We start from the raw sequence: 23,180 nt of genomic DNA, 5'->3' as shown, positions 1-23,180 counted from the left end.
TTCTCTCTTTCTCCGTCCCCCGGACGCTTCTCTCCGCTCTTGCAACACGTTGATGCATTTACTCGCTTACCGGTATAACTGCCGCGCCATTATAAAAGCCGGTCTCCCCCTCCCCCTCCTCCTCCTCCTCCTCCTTCTCCGCCCCTCCTTGCCCCTTTCTCTCTTTTTCTCGCTCCTTCTATCTCTCCCTTTCGGCTCCCTCGTTCTCGCTCCTTCTTCGGTCTCGCGGAGAGCCCCGATGGCCGATGCATTTCGCAGGCGTTCAACCTGCGCGTCCCCGCAGCATTCTCCGCGCGATCACCGACCCCGTGCACCCGGTCGCACCGCGCCGCGCCGCGCCGCGCCGCATCGCGCCGCATTGCGCGAAGGAAAATCGTCGGAAGGAGCCGCTCTTGCGACGCGTGCGCGCGCTCGCTCGCTCTCGCGCGTTCGCCTCGCCTCACCTCGACCTTGCGACGTCCAGCATTTTTAGCGGCGCGATATCACACGAGAGGCGAGCGGACGCGGCGCGACCGCGATCTGTTCGCGGCGCGTTCGTCAATGGTGCGTGCGCGGTGCGCCGCTGGACGACTGATCGCGGCCGCCGAATTCGGTCTCGTCCTTCATCGTCGCTTGCGAAACGCTTCGCATTCCCAACGCTGTCCCCCGCTCAGATGCACATTGTCATTGTTGCGGAGCACGCCATATGTAGATCACCACAGTCAGATCTCGCGGTCGGAAATGCTAGAATTTCCGATAAATGCGAGCAAGGACACTTTTACATCTGTAGTACGTCACTATGTACCGCGTATCTTTCGACAACTATATATACGCATAAGATTAGATCGTACTTAAGATCGTGAGCGATTCATCTATACGGTGGATGATAAGCGTATTTGCTGATAAGCAATAAATATACAGATGACATGCGGCATTCGTCGGGAGAGAAGCTATCGAGGTTCCGCGTGAACATGTGCGAATGATGAAATGTGTTTGCTATTGAAATAAAAGTCGCGAGGCAAATACAACGGAGAGGAAAGAAAAACGCTCGAGTTCCATATGCAGAAACGGTTTCAAGCGCGAGAGCGAAAGGATGGACGCGCAGAGGAAAGAAAAAAGTGATATATTGTAAAGCGTGTTTGTGTATTAGTTCACGTCGGTGTCGTCTAACGCGAGCCTGTGAGACAGTAGATAAGGGGATACCAAGTGTTAATAGATCGTAGTGACGTGTTCACATTTTATTACAGTGAGACATCATGTCTACGTTAGTTGCCGCGGATTACGTGGTGATTGGTGTATCGATGCTCATCAGTTCCGGCATCGGCGTGTACTATTGGCTCACCGGTGATCGACAAAAGTCGACCGAGGTACGATGAGAACAGAATTGCTCTCGGTATTTGTAATCGCTGTGTGATCGTGCACAACGAAAGAATTCTATCCAGGAGAAACATTTTGATAGCAAGCGCTCTACGATATGGTATTAGAAAGATAATAACCATATCTAGCTACTATGTATCTAGCAAGTATCATTATTTAGAATAACAAGTATCATTATTAGAATAACAAGAGGATAGGTATATAGGCGATACCAAAAATAACCACAATTTCAGTGGCATTGGCCATTTTTTTTTCTCTCGGTGTAGAAAAGAAGTTTGAGTGTCTCATTGGCCCGAGCCGCTAAACTTTTCCGAAACAAAAATACTTGCGCTCCGTTTTCGGCGCGTCTTCCTTCGATTTACCGGCCATCGAGTCACCTTGTTGCATTGCATAGCATTATGATGTGGCGGCGATGAGATGTGGCGGGAAACATTCTTGAAATATATATATATATACCTAACGCGTCCTGAGTGAAGGAGGCACACACACGTAGACACTCGCGTGTCACTTTCGCCGAATGTCTTTCCGCAGGAGTACTTCGTGGCGAACAAATCGATGCGAGTGACGCCGGTGGCGATAGGTTTGATGGTTTCATATTTATCAGCGGTCAGCCTACTCGGAGTGAGCTCGGAGAATTATGTTTACGGCACGCAATACGCCGTGATCAACGTCTCCTACGGCCTCGCCACGCCGTTCGCGGCCTATTTTTACCTGCCGGTGTTTTACAAGCTCGACGCTACGAGCGCCTTCGAGGTAAAGGAAAAATCATGGCCACGGGCATCGCCGCCGCCGCGCGTCGCCTCGGTCTCTATAAAAATGAAAGAAATTGTGACTCGGTCTGATAAAACCGAAATCCACCTTCCGCAGTATCTGCAGAGGCGCTTCGGCACAGCCGCCAGATTAACGGCCAGCTTGGCCTTTCTGGTGCAGCTGCTTCTCTACACCGGCGTGGTGTTGTATGCACCCGCGTTAGCGCTGGAAGCCACCACGGGGATCTCGACGAGCGCGAGCGTGATCGGCATAGGGCTCGTGTGCACCTTCTACTCGACGATCGGCGGCATTAAAGCGGTCCTCATCACCGATGTGTTGCAGAGTCTGCTGATGCTGGCCGCCGTTGTCACAGTGATCGCCACTGCGGCAGTCGACGCTGGCGGTTTCGATCAAATCTGGCTGATCGCTCGCGAAGGATCCCGAATAGAATTTGACAAGTAACGATCTGACCGCGACGACGCTCTCCGGCAGAAGTCCACGAGACAACCGAGAGACATCGATATCTGTCTGGACTCGTCTATGTCTCTCCTTCGACTCAGCTTAGTGCGATCGAATTAGATTCGATAAAAAAATTTGATCCGGGAATAATTTCAAGGGTATTGGAAGATTGGACACGGATACATCCGAGTTCGAATGTTGGTCCCACGTTAATCCCTAAAGTAAAGAACCTCCGCAAAAAGTGCCCGTTTTCCAGTCCCCGATTTTTAAATTAAATTTTATGCGAAATGATAGCTCATGACAAGAACATTAATCACAAAAAGTTTTACGTTGAGCATACGATTGGTTTTAAAGATGTAGAGAGTCAAAGTGGTCACTACCTATTAAGAAAGTATATATATAGAAAATTCGCAATCAGCTAGCCAAAAACACCACAATATAACAGTTCCAATAAAAGTAAATGATTGTTTCACTATGTATGTCCGCCATGTTGCACCTGTCATCTTGAATATTTAAAATCTGATATCAGATTCATAATCAGCAACTCAAAGAACCCATAGATATCGAATTTTGCAAAAATTCGTGCGATAAAGCGTTATTAGTGTTATACTTTCTTAGTAGGTAGTGACCACTTTGACCCTCTACATCTTTGAAACCAATCGTATGCTCAACGTAAAACTTTTCTGTAATTAATGTCTCATCATAGACTATCTTTTGGCATAAAATTCCATTTCAAAATCGAGGACCGAAAAACGGGCAAAAAATCAACCCTTTTTGCGGAGGTTCTTTTAACTTGAAGGATTAACCGCGAATTTCGAGCTATAACACTATATTCGGTTATTCGATGAATATCAAGTAATTCCGTAAGGAGTTTCTTCAAGAGTCTCAACATCTCAAGAAGAAGCTCGCTACGAAGTATTCATTCGATCGCATTTCTGATAGAAAAGACACAAAACGAGCATTCTCTCTCTCTCTCTCTCTCTCTCTCTCTCTCTCTCTCTCTCTCTCTCTCTCTCTCTCTCTCTCTCTCTCTCTCTCTCTCTCTCTCTCTCTCTCTCTCTCTCTCTCTCTCTCTATTCCGCAAGACTCCCGCCCCGCTCGCGCGACGTTACGACGAAAGCGACGAAATGAAGTTGTCAACGAACGTAAAAATGACACTCGGTTGGCTCAACTTTTTACGTGTGTCCGCAGCATCTCCCCGGATCCAACTGTACGGCACACCTGGTGGAGTCTGACACTCGGTGGTTTCTTCACTTACCTCTCCTTATACGGCGTTAATCAAGTTCAGATTCAGAGACTGCTGACCGTCAGGTAAAGCGAACTGGATTAATTTCCGATCGGGCACGAGTCAATCGTACCGAAAAATCATTATTGTAGCGCCGTACGCCGTTACCGTTACATACGCGCGCGCGGAGAGAGTGTGCGAGATCACATTGAGGAAGATTTCTCGGAATATCTTGGGTATACCGAACTTGTCAACGCTAAGGTCAACGCTCGCGATTAGAGTCCACCGCATAAGAGCGCGATCGATTTTTTGGACGGTGAACGCACGCGGGTCTCAAGGTAACCTTGTGTTCGTCGATTTCTACTAGAAATCTGAAAGCCGGCCAGCGCGCGCTATGGTGGAGCTGGCCGATGGCGTCGATCATGTCGCTCACCCTGTGCTTCTCCGGCTTGGCGATATACTCGAAATATCGTAGCTGCGATCCGCTCGAGGCGGGCAGGATCAGCTCGAACGATCAATTGATGCCGTTGTACGTGATGGACACGCTGTCGGGCTATCCCGGTGTGCCTGGGCTCTTCGTAGCCGGAATCTTCAGTGCCGGACTCAGCACCATCTCGGCCACGGTTAATTCCCTCGCCGCTGTTATCCTCGAAGATTATATCAAGCCTCTCTGGCGTGTAAGGTAGGAGTCGTAAAAGCGCGAAGGATCGTAAAGATGCGTGCGCGCACGCGGTGTAAGAGAGTCGTCCCGGAAAACAATCCGGTTTCAAGGCAGCCCGAATTCTTTCGCGACTCGCGTGCAACGAAATGTATATCGATGTATCGGGAATACGTCCGACGACGTTATGTCCGACGGTAATCGATACGTCACGGAGATCGCTCGCTCTCGCTCCTTGTAGCGTAGCTACTGTATGATGATGTTTCAAGCGGCGAAAGATGCGAGGACTCATCCGGCGGTGCGTTCGCAGAAAAATATATGCGAGCGCACAGGTCGGCGTGATAGTCTCGAGACACATGAGATCGTCATCATTCCAGAACGCGTAACACGAACCTCTCAACCCTGTAGGTGTAGTTTCACGAAAAGCATGTTGAAAGTAAAACCAGAAGAGAGAGAGAGAGAGAGAGAGAGAGAGAGAGAGCGATGATTGCAACTCACAAGAAGCGAATCGATAGATTACGGGTCAATTTTTCGATGATACACGTCCGATGGACGTGCGAGGTTACTCAAGCACGAAGTGAGTGTGTCACCGTTGTGGTTAAGGAAAGTCATAGAACAGTGAATAGAACATTCCTCGTTCTCATGCGATCGGGCCGTTATACCGGGCCTCGCGTGTACTCGACAAGATAAAGCATAAGTAAATGTCGATTGCAGAAGGAAGGAGCTATCCGCAAGAATGTCCGTAATACTCAGCAAAGTTCTGGCTCTTGTGGTCGGGCTGACGTGTCTGACGATCGCTTTCCTGACGCGATTTCTCGGCGGGCTTTTGCAGGTATGGGCATTTTTCGCTCGACGCCGCATCGCACAATGATCAAACGTTCTCTCCTCCTCCTCCTCCTCCTCCTCCACCTCCTCTTTGTCTGCTGTCTGCAGGCAGCCCTGACAATCTTCGGTGTCGTCGGCGGACCTATGCTGGGTTTGTACACGCTCGGCATGTTCGTCCCGTCGTGCAACCAGAGGGGCGCGATCACGGGCTTCGTTCTCAGCCTCGCATTTTCCTCATGGATCGGATTCGGCCAGCCGAAACCGCCAATCCCGCGGCTGAGTGTTTCGACCGACGGCTGCGGATCCAACGACACCGTTATTACGTATCACGGAAATGACGGCGGATCGTTTATTTATGCGAGCTCGGCGAGCTACGACGACCGGTGAGAGCAGATTCGCCACGGGTATCTCTCTCGGATCTACCCGCGCACACTCCTCCTTGTGCACATCACGCACAAGGGGGAGAGAGAAAAATCGCTCGGATTAACGTGACAATGAACGGCCTCTGGAGGCTTTCGGAGGGAATTCCTGCTTCTCCGAACCGAATCTGGCTCACGAGGGTCGGAAATTGTGTGTTTCCCTCGAGCGCGAAGCTCTCTGTCTGGCTGATCATTCGCAGTCACGTTAATCCAGCTCGTCCTTTATTTTCGTGCGCGTTACGCATTTAACGGGTCCGAACTAATGCCGGCCTCGATTGCAGGTCGCAGGAGAACGGCTCCTACTTCTACCTCTATCGCATCTCTTACATGTGGTACTGCCCATTGGGATTCCTCGTTGCCGTGGCCGTCGGATGGGCGGCCAGCTGGATCGCCAGATGGATTTTCAAGGAAGATCCGAGCGAGATCGATCCTGTTTTACTGAGTCCGATCGTGGCGAAGCGGGCGAAGCAAGGAGGACGAGGAGAAACCGATGAGTTTTGCAGCACGAACGCGCTCGATGAAACCTGTCGTCGTAAGAACGCGCATTGAACGCGCGCATTTACTCGCGTTCGCACTTCTCCGCGCGCGCGCGCGTTCGAATGCGCACGTGGACGTCGGCTATAGCGGCAGCGTCCGGAGCACTAACGCCGGCAAGTTTCGACGTGCGTAAACGAACGAAATCGAGCGGACCTGGCCCCTCGGTCAGGTCGGAGTCGAAGGAGTTGGCGGGCGTAAGGCGAGATGACGATTGTTCGTTACTCCGTAATATTCATTTTATTCGTAAGGGACGAGAAGAAGAGAGAGAGAGAGAGAGAGATTCGAGCGCGACGCGCTCGATTCCGCGCCTCTCCGCGAATCCGTCTCTAATTTCGCTCTTCCTAGAAGCGAGAACCGATTTTCATACACCGTGAGTCGTGCGGCGGAATGCCAGCACGACGTACAGACGTAAACACCACGGACCACGGGCGCGCTGTACACGTTTACCGAAACGTTCGCAAATCACGATGGAATGCCGTCGGACTGGTGTCCCCCGTCTGTGTGCGTGTATTGTGTGTGTGTCTGTGTGTGTGTGTGTGTGTGTGTGTGTGTGTGTGTGTGTGTGTGTGTGTGTGTGTGTGTGTGTGTGTGTGTGTGTGTGTGTGTGTGTGTGTGTGTGTGTGTGTGGGCGCGCGTGTACGCGCTCTCTCGCGCGCTCGCGCGCGCATCCGCGACGCGCGCGAGCGCGGCATACGGTGACATACAGAGCGGACGCAAGCAACGACCCGCGTCATGCAGGTCTTACGTAAGGGAATAAAGTGCCGCGCACCATAGCCGAAATAAGTAACTTCGAAAACGCAAACCTATAAACGTAACAAAGCTCGCGCGCGACTCTGACCGCTCCTCGGAATTCTCCCTCGGAATCCGTCCCGCTTCGTTCCGGTCGGCGCGAGCTTTGTTACGTTTGACGTTTCGTCGTCACAACGATAATGCCCGACAACGACGGGAAGGCCCGACGAGACTCAATTTTTTTTTATCTACTCGACCTGGACCCGCCAGACGCCCAGATTTTACCGTCGTACACACACACACACACACACACACACACACACACACACACACACACACACACACACACACACACACACACACACACGCACGCACGCACGCACGCACGCACGCACGCACGCACGCACACGCACGCACAGCTATTTAACTAGTAATTCCAAATATTTCTTATATGGTATATCCTTCCGAAAATACATTTTTACAAACTCTGTGACCAGTTTTTTTCTTTCTCTCTGCGAGTCTGTTCACATTTTTCAATGTTCAAATTCGGCAGCCGTAACTCGAGTCTATCTTGGATTTCTCGCTGGAATGTCACATTGCGTTCTCGGTCTGTAATACCGTGCGCGTTCGAGCTATCGCTCGACTCGCGTTACTCCTGCGAATATTAATTGTAGAGCCGGAGATCGCGCGCGAGGCTAAAAAACCAGCAACGTCCGGAGTGAAAAATTCGGAGGTAAAAAATACAGGAGGCAGCGACACACACGAGAGAACTTCCGTTAGGGAGGCGGGATTCGACTGTAACCGATCGAAAGAATCCGTGGAAGGAATGTAGAAGGAACGCACGGAGGAATTCGTAGAAGGAACGTAGAAATATAACGACGCAGTTCTCTTTCTCTTTTTCTGCCCGAGACGCTCCGTATATACGATGAAGCGGAGCGTTTGCGGTGTGCGATCCTCGTGAAAGCCGGATTATTTTTTTCCCCTTATTTCTCCGTTTCCCCTCGCAGTATTCGCTGATAGGCATTCGGTGCGCGCGCTTGTAAATCGGTGGTGTGTTCGCCACTTTCCGCAATAAAGCGAGAAATTTTCGCTCACGGACTACCGCTCGTAAGCGAGCCCATTTCATTTTTCTCTTTTTCAGCTTCCTTTCAGTCGCGTCTTTTTCTTTCATCGTGCAGCCGTAAGCTGTCGTAAGTACGCGCTTCGGTGTGGATTAGAAACACGCTCTTGTCGTGATCGACGAAGAAGGAGGAGAAAGAGAAGGAGGAAGAGACGAAGAAGAAGAAGACGAAGACGAAGACGAAGAAGAAGAAGAAGGCGCGCGCACTCGGACGAACAACGGGAATGAGAAAATAATTACGTCGTTCGCCGCCGCGAACGAAATGGCTACCGGTTTCGCGCGCCTCTCGTTGCGGGCAGAAATGCATCGCTCATTTTTATTGCTCGGTTTAAATTAAGATCGATCCACGCTGTAATCACGTTTGGCGATTATAGCGCGAGTCAATATGAAGTAAAAGTAACGTCGTCGTCGTCGTCGTCTTTACGTCGTCGGAGCGACTTCCGACGTTCTTTTCTCGACTGTATAACCGAGATGTGCTCACGCGATTAACGTGATCCGCGGAGACATCGCGGCAACGTTGAAATCGCCAAGGATCGAGGAACAACTCGATGAGACACACGTGACACGACAGCCGGCTAGGCTCAATAGCGAATTCTTCGGCGGCCAAACCTGAAGTAACCCGAAACGTTACTCGAGCACCGTCGGCGACGTGCGTAGCTTCGGCATCCCGCGCATTCGGCGTGAATATTATTTCTACCACGTAATAATAACGTATTTGTATTTTCGCGTCGTGTCCGTATATCCGTACGAACACCGCTCTTCAATCAAGATCGCGAGCTGAGAAAGAGAGGGACGGACGAAAAAATCCCATTCGGTTCTCTCTGGCGACGTACTCGCGAGCTCGCGACGGCACAAGACGACGCAGCAGTATGATTGCGGATGTGACTCGCCTAACGTTCCCGGCAATTAAAGGAAATTACCGAGTTGCGGTATCGCATCGCCGCAACACGCGTTCTCATTATAATGCCGTGCATTCCTCCGTCGCGAAACAAATCTTTCCCCCGACACATACCCAAGACGCGATGGCGGCTTAGGCAGAAACAACGGAACACACGCGATGCGGACACACGCATACCTCCCCGCCGCGCCGTAATCTTAGATGTTCGAGTCGAATATCGATCGGGCGAAAGAAAACTCACCTAGATTCCCTCGTCTCCTGAATCCTCCGCCTGCGACTTCACGGGTGCGCCTGCAACACGTAGAGAAAAAGAGATTGTAATCGTCACAATTGGCTGTGCAATAATCGTGTCTTGTAATCTCGTGTTGTTCCACAAATTTTGCAAGAAGTGTACTCTTGTGTTGGAATTCTCTTCCAGCAAATTTTAGTTTTACCGGAGGAGTGCGATTCGCACAAATAATATTATTATTATTATTATTAATAACATATGGAGAAACGACAATGTAGAAGAAGACAAGATGACGTCGTGTTATTTCTCGCGATGTGCGAGTACCGCACTGTCATCACGCAAGACGTGACATTTTTCGAGTTTTTCCCTCAAAAACTCGTATACGCACATAGATATTTGTATAATATATTTTGTCGGTTATTAGAAAAAAAGACTGCGATTTTTGATGCAGTAGCATATCCAAACGTTTACCCAAACCCGACGTCGCTCTGATCGCTGTGCTCAAATAAGTCGCGCTAATTTCATTAGCCGTAAATCCGAGAGAGCGCGTCGAGCGCATCAGCGGGTTTTACGAAAGCGAGGAGAGCGAAGAGGAGAGCGAGACGGGCATTTCTCGAGCAAGTATTTCAGGTTAATTTTACCGAGCCCTAAGGAGCGCATGCGAAGGACCGGCGAAGGATAACGCTAGCGGGGCTCATCGGTTGGACGCTGCTCGAAGCGGACGAAGGACGCCCGCATTCCACGCCGTAACCTGGTATAATACGAAGAATCGGCCGTACAGAAGGAGGAAGCGAGAGAGAAAATGAGACGAGAAGAGCAGGGGCAAGGCAACTTGGAGGGAGAAGAGAGAAAGAGAAGGGGGGAGGAAGAGAGAGAACGAGAAGGGGAAGGAGTAAACGAGAGCGATATAAAAGAAACGAGATAGAAAGCGAGAGAGAAGGAGTCAAAGAAGATGGAACTCAGAGTGAGAAAAGGAGAGCGAGCAACGGCCAAGAGAAAAGAGGAAAAGAGACAGACAGACAGACAGACAGACAGACAGAGAGAGAGAGAGAGAGAGAGAGAGAGAGAGAGAGAGGGAGAGAGAGAGAGAGAGAGAGAGAAGGGGGAGGGAAGGGAGGGAAAAGGATTCGAGAGGAAGAAAAAGGAAGGCGAAACTGGAAGCAGCTGCGCGGGGAGTCGTCCGCGTATCGTTCTCTTCCTCTTCTCTTCGTCTGCTTTTTCCTCGCTCTAATCATCGAGCGTCTCCCTTTACCTTCCTCTCTTCAGCCTACACTTCTTCCGACCTTTCCTCCGCGTCCTCCATATCCCTGCTTCTTCTGGTTTTCTCTGTCTCTCTTTCTCTCCCTCTTTCTCCCTCTCGCATCTCGACCGCGTGCCGCGTGCCGCGTGTGCCCGACGGAAGTAAACCGACACATATATACCGCAGGTATATACATACACACACACACACACACACACACACACACACACACACACACACACACACACACACACACACATATACATATTCATCTTTGGTATGATTAGTTGCACAAGAAAATTTGGCGCAAATTCCAATGAAGAATTTGCAGCAATATCATTATTTCCTCTCGGTTAAAAGCGATCGCTGTAACAGCAATATTGGGATCAAAGTAGCAAGTGCAAAATTCAACCCTGTTGCCAAATATTGCTGCAAGCGAAAGGTAGCCATAAGGTGGATCGGTCGTTTCGCGAGACCCGCGTTTAGGCCATCTGTTTTTTGCGACGAGTGGAGTACAAGCTGAAGTTCGATCGGCCGCTCTCGAGAGGCTGATTTTGTGCGTGTGCGTGCGCATACGTAACAACGTGCTCCGGCTCGCTTGTCAGTGCGTAACTGGGATTCCACCTTTCGCAAGGGTTGCCAATAGCTGCGACTACTCGCCGTGGCGTGCATCAGAGTAGGTTATCGTGGCCGGTGGCTTTCACCAGGCAACGACGCGCGTAAGCAATGACAAGGGAAACGCAGGCGGTCGAGTAGCGTGCAAATTCCATGTGTCGAAGGGCTGCGAGAATTCGCCGAGAGCTCGAGCCGAGGCATTTTCAAAGGCCCGCGAGAGCCAAAACGCGCGATTCCATTGTGTCGACGTCTTTTTTCGTTTCTAAGTCAGGCTGAAGCCCGGGCCCGGGCCCGGCCAGATAGGGCAGGGCATGCGCTTCGTATTTTCGTAGCTGTCCGGCTAAGCGGAGGAATCCCCTGATGGGATTATAATGCGAATATAATGGCGAGCTCCCGAGCTACGCAGCCGTACGAGCCCACTCTCGTTCGGTTTCGCCTCGACCGGCTCCTCGCGCGATGAGAGCTTAACCGGCATCGTCCAATCCGCTTGCCGAAGCCCGAACCAATCTCTAAGCCGGGACCAACGTGGGGCAGAGGGGCGAAACGATGATGAGTTCTAGATGATCGCATTTTGCTTGAATCGTCTCGACGCGCTGAGCGCGCGTCTTCCCCGACAGCCCGTCCGCGGCTAAAAAGTGTCGCGAGACTCTTTCTTTCTTCTTCCCCTGACCCAGAGTGTTGGAAGAAATTACAACAAATCTGTTTCAACAGACTGATCTTCTTCATCACCCAATTTTATCGAACAGATTTAATCGAACCGAAGGAGAATTGTGAATATCTCGTCCGTGAGATTTCGCCCAAGACGAGGTCGGTTAAGAAATTACAACAAATCTGTTTCAACAGACTGATCTTCTTCATCACTCAATTTCATCGAACAAATTTAATCGAACCGAAGGAGAATTGTGAATACCTCGTCCGCGAGATTTCGCGCAAGCCGAGATCGGTCAAGTCAGGAAGACGGCGAGAGCGACGAAAGAAGGAATTTCTGAAAATGCTCAGCATCTCATGAAGCGGACGCGAGCAGGGTAACGGCAAGCTCTCGGCGATCGACGAGACGATCGAGTACGAGCCGAGGTCTACACTTATCAGGCTGGAATGCGTAGAGATAACTAAGGGTCGTACATACGTACAAACGAGTTGGTTGCATAAGTCCGCGCGTAATGGGCAGCCCGTGGTGCGCGTCGTGTAAAGTATCCGGAGGAGTTATACCCGATTACGCCTTGCCAGCCGTATAAGTGCGCGCGTGTATATCAGGACCAGTGCGCAATGGGTATGCAATGTGCGTACATGTATGAGCGCGCGTCTGTGATGCGTGTGTACGTGTACGCGATAGTAGGCGTCGATACGCATGTGTGTACGTTTTTGAGAAAGAGAGGAAGAGGGGAGGGGGGGAGGGAGGGAGGAGAAGGAGAGTCCTCGTAGCAAGTAGACGCCGATAAATTGACGGATATACTCGCGGTGGACGCCGCGAGAGATAATCGCGCGTCGTTAATTAGGCTACACACGTCGCCGGAGCGCACGTGCGCGCGAAAGGGCGGATGACTGGAGAAAAGAATGAGACAAGGTAATGGTGAAGCGCGTATGCGCGCGCGCGCGGATCTCCTCGGGGGAGAGAGAAGAGGAGCTTGCGAAGGAATTCCTCTCGAGCAAGGTCTGAGGTAAAAATCTGCAATGAATTCGGCGGACAACTCGATCGCACGAGGATCCGGATCGAGTATCACTCGGAGCCGGGAGTTCTCGGAAGAGTGCCGAGAGTATCGAAGAGGGTTTACGCGCTGATGATAGATCGATAGATAGATAGATGCGTGGCGAGAAGCATCGTGGCCAGTAATACGATGCGTTATCTCACGCGTCTGTGACGGATGACACAATAGAGTACGTTGACACTTCGTACCAAGCTGTAGCCCGACAGAGTCTCACCTCGTGCTCGGCACACATATTATATATATATATATATATATATAAATGCGCACACACAGATATCTGCGCGCGCGCGCGGAACGCTCGCTCGAGAGAGCGCGCGCGTAGAGCGCCGTCAAGGTAGTTGTACTTTCACCAGGTAGCCGGATTCCACGATGCACGCCGATAGCCAAGAGCAGCCCACTTTGAGAGACTGCATTCCATTGCGCATACTGCACGCTGTATCTATGCCGGGATTAAGTAAGGCCAGAGAGAGAAGGCGTGCGCGAGCGCGCGGTTTCGCGAGTCGAGTTCCGTGCGATATCAATGGCCGATAATAATCGGTCGAGCTCGTTTCCACGCATGCAAAAACCGCGAGGCGAGTGCTCACTTTCGAGTTAATTACGTATACGATAGCGCCCGCTCGGAATGATAATTGAGCGCATTCGGTTTGTCGCACTTTGTAAAAACGGTCTCTGTCTCGTCTCTCCCCTCCTCCTCTTCTACCTTCTCTCCTCGCTCCATGCCCGACTCAAAGGCACCGAGTTCGATCGCGATTGCTGATTATCACGGCAATGAGACAGGAGAGCGAGAGAGAGAGAGAGAGAGAAAGAGAGAGAGGGGGGGGGAGAGAGAGAGAGGGGGGAGACGAAACGTGCAAAATCGAACGCCACGAAGCGAACGAGTCGATCGAGTCGCGAAATATGGAATTTCCTTCCACGCCGTCGCTAATATCACGCTATTATCACGGGGAAACGCACGTCTTTACGTGCGGAGTGGGTACCTCCGCACTTTCACCGGTTGTATACGAATTCCTCGATGTTCGTGGAAGAGGATGCTGAGGCGCTTCCGCGTGCTTCCTCCGCGGCCACCCGGCGTCGCGCGTAACTAAACGAATTCGCTGAGATTCTCCGCCCGCCGTTGAGAATCTATTTCCAACGTCGGTCTCTAACACCGCCTCGTTGGTCGAGTTAGCTTCGCCTAGTGCGACGGGAAAAGAAGAAGGAGGAAACGAAGCGCGGACTGATACATCGTCGTCGTCGATGTAGGCTGTCGCGTAACGTGATTCACGAACCGCGTGGAAATCAAGCGGTCAAAGCGGAGCGATGAAACTCGCGGCCGACTCGCTCGCTCGCAAATCGGGTACAAGGTAAAGGATTCGTACGTGAGTAGCGTACATCTTGCTGTGTATCGAGGAGGGGAGGAGGGGGAGGACAGGGGGATTTGATCGCGGGCCGTCCGCGGCTTCGTTATTCGTTTCTGGCACGTACGGGCATTCACACCCGTTGGGCCGCGATCGACGACGATCGAGCGAGTCGCGATGGCGCACCGCGGGGAGAGACGGAGAGGGAAAGAGAGACGGCTTTCTTTTTCTATATATGTAAAATAAAGCGCTGCTTATCGATTCGTTTATATCGCATCCGAGATTGTAATATATATATAGCGTCTATATTGAAATCAATCGAAACCGGCTTGTGCCAGCTACACTGTCCGGTCTGCCTGATGATAACAAGCTCCCTCCTCCTCCTCCTCCTCCTCCTCCTCCCCTCCGTATCAACGGTAGAACGACGAGAATGTGTAGTCTATGATACGGTGACTGTATTGGAGATCGAATCGTGCCGCGTTACAACCGGCATTTTTCCACGAGGGGAACTCGAATTCATAGTTACCTCCGAGGGTAATGATTCAGCGGTGTCGTATTTCGCGCGCTGATGCCGGAATGCGCCGTATGTGGCTTCAAGTTTAGCTTTCCGCGGGAGGGATAGAGTGTAAAATCGAATAACTTGAACATCGAGATTTTTCTGCTCGCGTCGCGAAGGCAAAGGGGTTAGAAATGCTGATCGAGGCGGGGAGGAAGAAAAGGGCGCGGTAGCATCGGCAATGATAAGGTGGAGGAGAAGAAGAAGAAAAAGAAGGACGACGAAAAGAGGAAGAGGAGCAATGAGGAGGAGGAGAAGAAGAAGAAGACGAAGTCGACGTCGAAGAAGAAGAAGAAGAAGAAGAAGAAGAAGAAGAAGAAGAAAAAGGAGGGGAAGGAGAAGGAGAAGAAGAAGAAGAAGAAGAAAAGGTAAGGAAAGGAGGAAGAAAAAGAAGGGTTGTTGCCTCCAGACTTTATATAGAGGCCGGATCGCGAAGCTACCGAACACCATCTGTCGTCCCGGCTGTAGATACTAATCTCCGAGAGTCGAGAGAAGATAGCAGACCTGAAGAGGAAAGGAGATGACGCGCTTTGTCTTAGCCGCCCCTCCGCATTCCTCCGCCACTCGAGGCAACTTCGGCAACTCTCAGGCATTATAATCACTCCCTGGCGGCATCCCCCGAATATTTAGACCTTCGTAGAAAATTTTTACAACTGCCTGGACTAGCGTAGCGGTCGTCACTGAGACCATAGCCGAGAGCCGCAGGTAGAAAGAAGGAAGCAAGAGAGAAAGAGAGAGGGGAAGGTGGAGGAGAAGTGAAAAAATACCACTGAAATTATTCGCATCTCGAAAAGTTAATGAGCTAACCTCGTCTTAGCACTCGCGCAAAAAATGCAAATTGTACGATCGATATTGTATAACGTGAATTACTATAGAAATCATAAACCACGAGAAAGAACAAAAAAAGGCAGATTATTCAAATAATTATCGCGTGGCGAAAAAAAGTGAAGCATGCGTAACATTTTTAAACATGATCCAAGATCACCAAACGGTTTGTTACGGTACTTTCTCCCTACGTACGTATAAAGCGAAGCTTTTAGACAAATATATGTACAGAAGAATGTTAAGGTTGAAAAAAGAAACTGTAAGTAGCAAACTAGCGAATATCTTGTAACTTATCGCGTAGAATGGCGCGTGAAAGAATCGGCTGTAGAGCTCGATCGAGAATGCTAATGCACGTCGCTCATTCCCTCAGAGAGTGCCCTTCCCCGGCGCGCCGGAAAGAGAAAACGTTGGCGTGTCACGTGCGGGCTTCTATCCTGACGTGATCGCGATATTATTCATTGCGGTTCTCGTAATCGTACGCGCGCGCTCAATCTCGCACACTACGGTATGCCTAAGTCGTACGTGCCACGGGTAACGGATTTCCATCGTGGACCAAATGCCCGGGCACGAGCGACACACCACGTTGGCGCGGTTTCTCGAGGAGGCTTTCTCGTGGAAGGTTCCACACTCGCACCGCGCTGTACGGCGGACGAAAGTTCTCTCTCTCTCTCTCTCTCTCTCTCTTTCTTTTTTTTTCCTTTTTCAATGGGTCATCACGTAATTCTCGTCGCGTCTGAAGATCACAGAGTACAACTTCCCGCTGTGTGACTTCACGTCAAAACACACCGCCGGATTCCCGAGTTAGACGTCACACAATGCGTGGTGCGCGTCACACTCCTCAACCTTGAGGATCCTTCGTCAAGTTGAAATTTTCAGCGAATTCCTCGCGAAGCGAGGAATTCATTGCGCGGCGACCGCCGCGGACGTACATGCGAGAGAGATAAGTTACGGATGACCGACGAGCGCGCGAAATTTATGCGAACACGATTCTCGTGCTTGCGCTCTCTCCTCTCCTCCATACTCCTCCTCTCCGTTCCTCTCTTTCTTTCGCGCGCGCGCGTAATAACGTTCACTCGCGCCCGCACATTTCGTACGCGTCTGGCCGCGCACGAAAGCGGCGTCGATATAAATCGCGCGCGTTTAAGCGTGCGCGCGCACCGGACTTTATGTTGCCTCGTGGCCGGAATATATTATTTACCGTTAATATTTAAGGGCGAGTGCGTGCGCGTGCACGCGTGGATCGTTACGCATTAACGCGACGTGTGCGCCGCGCCGGGGCGTCACCGTGACGAAACGGCGCGCGTTTTACGCGCGCGAATCTACGAGAGGAGAATTTGTCGCGGCGCGGAAGTTGCGCCAAGTGACAAATGGAAAGCCAGTCGATCGGAAAACAGCCGAGTCACGCCACCCTTTGCCGCTAAGACGTGAGAAATCGATCGTCCAGGAATTCTCACGATTATTACGATTTCGCGATCGTATAGAAAATCCATCCGGAAAACAGAAGAAAAGAAAGGAACGAGGTCTCTCGCAGAGAGAGAGAGAGAGAGAGAGAGGGAGAGAAAGAGAGAGAGAGAGAGAGATTCAACGCCCCTCGCTGCGCTCTCGCTGAGAGGAAAAATGCTTTCGTTATAGCGCGACGCGATTCGCTTCTACGAAGCTCGGGGAGAAGCCCAGGTATTATTTGCCCACCACAACGGCCTCCAGCTCAGCCTCGAAAGGTATTTTGCACCGGCTATATTTACGCAGAGCAAACACGCATGACCGCGCGAGCTACGGGCCGGACCTCGCGAGCGCGTGAGACGCACAAAAGCGGTCCGTGCCCGGCGCGTAATATAAGGGGTAGTAACTTTATGATATCGTGAACGCGCTTCGGCTCACGTTGCCCCGAAACGTAGTCCTCGGGCGTGCAAAACCTCGCGCGAGAAACTCGCGCGCCCGTATCGTCGTTTTTGCGTCGCCAACGGCGTTATTTGCGGCGGATAAATTCGCCCCGAGCTCCACCGAGTCGCGAAGGGTGAGAGGCGGCGGTTCCTCGAAAGCGACGACTTTCGTCCGAGAGAGAGAGAGAGAGAGAGAGAGAGAGAGAGGGAGAGAGAGAGAGAGAGAGAGAGAGAGAGAGAGAGCCGGCCGCGAACAGATAGCTCGATCGGGTAATCGGAATCTCGGGGGGTAAAAGATGAGAGGAGAGGGGGGAGGGGAATTCGCGCGAAAATAATACTCATTGCAAACGGAGGATAAACAGAGTTCGTATTCCGGATGAAAATTCATAGCGAATAGGGCTGTTATTTTTCGGCAGCTTCGAAGTTTTGAATGATTCGAAGCTTTGAGGTTTTTTATGCCGAAGCTTCGAAGCTTCGAAGACTTGTCTTCGAGGATGTCACTCTTCGAAGCTTCGATATATTGAAAGCTTCGAAGGATGCGCGGCGGTTATTTCTGAGTCTGCGCTCTTTGTTTCTGCATGCATGCTAAGCCATTTACATTCTCCACCATTCTACATTTCGCGGTACAACAAAAGTATAAAAAATCAAGCAATATATAATTCTCGAAATTTCGAAGTTCGAAGAGACTTGGTCGATCGTCGGATATTTTCCATCGAGGCTTCGTTTCTTCGAAGCTTCGAATACGAGGACTTCGAAGAAAAATTACACCTCCAACAGCGAACTCGGCCGCTTGCTTGCACCGGTGCGCACCAAGGTCATATTCATAGTCTGTTTCGCCGCGAGTTACGCCCTTTTAATTTCAAGTGTTTCTCACGTTTCTACGAAATGTAAAAGAAACTTGGGAGGCTAAGAGAAGGCTAGCTTAATTTTCGCACATACGTTCGGGAATAAAGAACCTCTCAGCTCTCGTTCGTTCTCCTCGCGCGACGACAAATCGGCCGACTTCGAGTAGGATCCTTCGAGCGGCGCGGCGCGGCGCGGCGCGGCGCGTCTCGCGATACGCAGGAGTATTGCGTGTCTCTGGATACACGACGTGCTCGACCCGGAAACGTCTGACTTCATACGCGAAGGTGCATACACGAGACTGAGCATGCGATGACTGGCGACATTGTAGTCTACCGTTTCTTACGTATTAACATTCAACGTGGCGTAGCACGATAGACGGCGTCGCCGCTGGAAAACCGTTCCGCGTGCGCGCGCCTACAATCAAGTACTTCTGTACTGTTAAGGCTGCGCCTCTACTCGCGCGATCCTGTACACTCTCAGCGCGAAGGAGAGAACACGGAGTAGGAGAGCGTGCTTACTAAGGGTGAGTTGAGAATTGGGTGTATGTGTGTGCGTGTGCTAGTGCTTCCGCACTCGTTCCTTTCGCACGTCTTCCGACATATTTTCGACATATTTTCGTGAAGAACGCGCCTATGCAACCACTACGTGTCGCGATTGCTGTTCCTCAGGAAATAGGACGCGCGACCGCGCGGCGAGAGAACGCCAACGATAAACTCGCGATACGCCTCGGGCATGTCCCTCGGACGATAAACGAAAGCGACTTTTGTGTAAAACGAACCGACGAGAAATCCATCTCGCTTCTCATTCAACGGGTCGCGCCCGAAGACGGAGGACGGAGCGCGTCCTTCTTGCAGCGAGTTCTCGCTCCGCGACTGCTCCGTCCCGCTTTACTCGCACTCTAATTAATCCCAGGCGCAATCGGAGGACGTGCACTCGAAGCATCGCAATTTTACATTCTCGCAGACGCGTGCGTATCTGGCAAAAGCCCGAGCCGAGTAGAGTTCCCCGCATCGCGCGGCACTGCATAGAATCAGCAGCGTGGAATCCTGTCCCGAATTCCGTTGCGAATTGCAGATCGTCTAAAGTAGGCTTCATACGTGCTACGTTCTTCACGCTCCTCGACTTCGACGACGTACGCTCAAACGAATGTTCCGCGAGCCGCCGAGCGGCTACGAACACGCCAACGAGCCGCGCCGTGCCGCGTGCGAGTTGCGAGCGTGCGCAGTCGCGTTCGCTTTGGAATGCACGCTCTCTCGTGCTCCTCTCTCGCCCCCTCCCCCGTCACATCCAAATGGCCCTACTCCTCTCTGATCCCCACTTTGCGAAGCCCTTGCGATCTCCCCTTCGCCGTGCCACGCTGCGCCGCGCCGCGCCGCGCGTTCGTCCGTTCGATACGGCTATCTTCTCGCGCTGTGCCACGCGGCGGCCCGTTCCATTCCGCGACGCGCTGTCACATGGCGGTATCGAGTATGCGCATGGTGTATGTTGGAGGCAAAAAATGCCCCGGCTATAGGGATGCAACGACTTCTCAAAATATCGATAACGATAATATCGATAATTTTGAAAAATATCGATATTTTTATATATATTATATATATATATTATATAAAAAAAAAAATATATATATATAGGGGTATGTATATGAAGGGTATGCCCGAAAAATTTGAAAAGATAAATTTAAAAAATTTTTATCTTCATATAATTTATTGTCGTATTCTTATTAGAAAATATATGAACCGCAGTCGTTTGCCGGAGATCACCACATACATAGAGCAGGAGGTCTATTACGGTTCAACGATTGAGGTGGAAAGTATAAAAGTGAGCGAATTTACTAGACATCGAGCAATTACATAATATATATTCTAGTGAATTCACTCACTTTTGTAATTTTCATCTCGGTCGTAGAACCGTAATAAGTCCCCCAGAGCTGTAACTGAAAAATACGAAAATCAGTAAAATTCATATCGATATGTCGATTTTATCGGAGACAAAAAAATATCGATAAATATTCGATATTTGTCTCTCGAGATATCGATATTTCAATATTATCGACTTATCGTTGCATCTCTACCCGGCTATCTGTTCCCTCAATTTTCTGCGAAGAACATCCACACGAGTCCGCCGAGAACTCACGAGCGTTGTTTCATTTTTATTGTTATATCTTATTGTTATTTTATCGTTATTTATAATTGTAAGAGATTATTTAGAGATTTAATTTAATCGTCAGGGACGAGCTCGCGATATCCTTACGCACGACACGATTTACATATCGCGCGAGGAAGATCTCACGAGAAAGAACGCAGGCGCAACACGATTTTGTAGGGAAAATTCCATGATGAAAAAAAAAATATATATATATACTCCAGTTTCTAACGTTTTATCTAGCAAGCGCTCTCGATAAGATTCAGATAGTTCGCGTGGCATCTCAATGACATGTGTCTTTACTCATCATACGTGATCGTACACACGTATATGTCTCGAAAATCGTGATTGTATCTATGTAATTAAATCGAATTTTTCGTGTTTACACTTGCATCACTCGACGGAATGGTCTACCGGATTTTATCATTTCCAAGAAACATAATTATATAAATAACCCTAGTAGCATACTTCATTGGCGTTACATTGGTGTTGCATTGGCTATGGTGACATAAATTGAGGTTACATCGGCCCAGTGTGTCCCAATATACAGCCAATATTAATTAGATATTAAATTACAATATAACCATAGCCAATATTGCATAGCATTGTTACACCAATACTGACTTACATTGGGGTTACATTGGCCAATATTAGGGGCCCAATTTGTAGCCAATATTGGTCCAACAATATGTGCTACTAGAGAAGATTCGACAGATTCGTGAAGACGTCAGAAGGGTTCGATCTACGAAGACAGAAGACGTGTCGCCGCAGATAAGGGCTCCTCACTTTTCATTCGCGAGGAATGCTAATTGCGTTTCTGCTCGGAGCCATCTGCGAATCTCTCGTCCGAGTGTCAATTTCAACGCTACCGCTACCGGGTATCGAGTCAGAAGCATAACGTTGATTCGACGTTGATTTGATGTCGAAATGGTCGATGAAACGTCGAATCGACGTTGTGGTTCGACCAAGTACTTGACAAACTTGCGACTCGCTCGGGAAAGCGTAAGGAAGGAACACCGAACGAGCGAGTACGCGCTCGTTCATTAATAATCAAGCACGGGAAACGAGTCGCGCGAGCGCGAATTAGTGTCAATGTTATGCCGCGGCGATTACACGAATCCCGACGAAGCGGCGCCGCCGCCGCGCCGTTCACTCGGACGAAAAGCGAGGAACGCGAACGCACGCATGCACGCACCGAGACGCACGCGTGGGGTCATTCGCTCGCCTTACCTTTCCTCTCCTCTCGCGTCTCTCCTGCTGCTTTTGACTTTGGCGGCGTCCCCAACGGCTGATGATTTATCTCCGCGCGTAGGGTATCCCGGCGGCGCGCGTAATCCGGTTAATCCAACGTGACACAAGAGGGACGTTTGCGCGGGTTAACCGCGCAACAGGTGGTCGTCGAAGGTAAACACTCGCGGGCCGAGATACATGTGTGTACATAAATATATGTATATATCTATATATATATTTATATATTTATATATCTATATGTACAAGATGCACAGCACAGCACAAATTGCACGCTCCTGCGAACCCCCGGCATTGAAATTTCGCCTTAAGATCACCGCTCTCGCGTTTCGCCTCGGTCACGCATCAACTCGCTCTCGCGACCACGGAATGCACATAGTCTGTGTCTCTCTCTCTCTCCCTCTCTCTCTCTCTCTCTCTCTCTCTCTCTCTCTCTGTCTCTCGTAGCGGCTTCTCGTCACAGACCGATCGCGACGGTGAGCGGTCCCTTCAACAGCCCGGCGAATGGCATTCTCTCTCTCTCTCTCTCTCTCTCTCTCTCTCTCTCTCTCTCTCTCTCTCTCTCTCTCTCTCTCTCTCTCTCTTTCTCTCTCTCTCTCCCTCGACCGGCGTTCCAACGAACGTGACAGAGTTCCGGCAACGCGGAGGCGTCAACGAAACCGCACGATGGACGCAATCGCGACACACTGCACCAGCGGCCGGCGAATGACTGACTGACTGGCTGCCGGCACACGCCGGCTCGCATACCCGTCCGCGTACCCCGTCGACTCCCGACTCCGGCCCCGGTATCGGAGGAGACCGTCTAGCCGCGAGTAACGATGACTGGAGGTCCGAGGCGAATGAATGTTAATGAAAAACTCCTCGGACTTTTTCGGAAATTTTGCCGGAAACTCGAGTGTCTCGAGTGTTTAGGTAACGATGTAATAGGTTATGATGAATCGTGCGAAAATAATCGAGTGAAAGGGCAAACCGAAGTCCCGAGGTTGCGCAGAGTTTGTCGCGCAAATTGAAATCGAGTCGGATCCGATACGGATCGAATCGGACGCGGATCAACACGCGGGAATTTAGACCACGAAATCTAGTCGACGATGAAGGATTAACGGAACTGAAATGTAGCTGAAATGTAGATATCCCCTCCGACTGTCGAAAGATTGATTGATTTGACTGCGCAACACAAGTAATTTGGCAGAAAGTTAAGTAGACGATGGGTAATTAAATAATAATAACAATAATATGTCGCGTCAACTTTGTAATCGTCTCACTGAACTAGATTTGGATCTCGTTTTATGTACGCTGAACAAGATCGTTACTCGGGGAGTCGAGTGTTCTCTTGAAAAGACGCAAATTTCGTCGAACATCCGGCGTTACGATGCAAAATGTAATTTTCGCGCACAATCAGATGAAATTTGTCGTGGCTTCTACTGTTTCGGTACTCACCGACTGCTCCTGCTTCGGCAAGTCGGAAGTGCAAAATGCAGCTACAACTGCTATTATGTGGGCGATATTTTGCTCGGTACTCTTGGCTTCCACGAGATCTTCATTTTTCGCGGTTGTTTAACAACACCAACGCGTTTAACAAT

General features: G+C 50.4%; 2 protein-coding genes across 3 annotated transcripts in view; one reads left to right on the top strand and one right to left on the bottom strand.

Moving 5' to 3' along the window:
* The window catches only part of LOC105182289 (protein expanded), a 44,063-nt gene extending 21,910 nt beyond the window's left edge, over positions 1–22,153 (bottom strand). For both annotated transcript variants that reach the window (XM_011139622.3, XM_025303537.1), the window contains exons 1-2: positions 21,583–22,153; positions 9,218–9,267 (exon numbers count right to left, since the gene is read on the bottom strand). The gene's annotated coding sequence lies outside the window, so the exon portion shown is untranslated. The remainder of the gene's footprint in view (positions 1–9,217; positions 9,268–21,582) is intronic.
* Positions 915–6,730, top strand: LOC105182246 (putative sodium-dependent multivitamin transporter). Its single transcript, XM_011139544.3, has 8 exons — positions 915–1,346; positions 1,888–2,109; positions 2,224–2,564; positions 3,757–3,876; positions 4,158–4,472; positions 5,163–5,280; positions 5,382–5,656; positions 5,974–6,730. The coding sequence occupies exons 1-8, from the start codon at positions 1,236–1,238 to the stop codon at positions 6,239–6,241; spliced, it is 1,770 nt and encodes a 589-aa protein (XP_011137846.1). The 5' UTR covers positions 915–1,235; the 3' UTR covers positions 6,242–6,730.
* Positions 22,154–23,180: the final 1,027 nt, after the last annotated feature.

The sequence above is a fragment of the Harpegnathos saltator genome, unplaced genomic scaffold (assembly GCF_003227715.2).
Source record: "Harpegnathos saltator strain DR-91 unplaced genomic scaffold, Hsal_v8.6 scaffold555, whole genome shotgun sequence".
NCBI lineage: Eukaryota > Metazoa > Arthropoda > Insecta > Hymenoptera > Formicidae > Harpegnathos > Harpegnathos saltator.
The sequence above is the reverse complement of the archived record's forward strand: the minus strand, read 5'-3'. Positions and strand labels throughout refer to the sequence as shown.

Excerpts from the sequence above, each read along its gene's own strand:
- LOC105182246 (XM_011139544.3), top strand. The coding sequence starts at position 1,236 with ATGTCTACGTTAGTTGCCGCGGATTACGTGGTGATTGGTGTATCGATG. Across the intron at positions 4,473-5,162 it reads AAGCCTCTCTGGCGTGTAAG|AAGGAAGGAGCTATCCGCAA; the intron begins GTAGGAGTCGTA and ends TGTCGATTGCAG. Across the intron at positions 5,657-5,973 it reads TCGGCGAGCTACGACGACCG|GTCGCAGGAGAACGGCTCCT; the intron begins GTGAGAGCAGAT and ends CCTCGATTGCAG.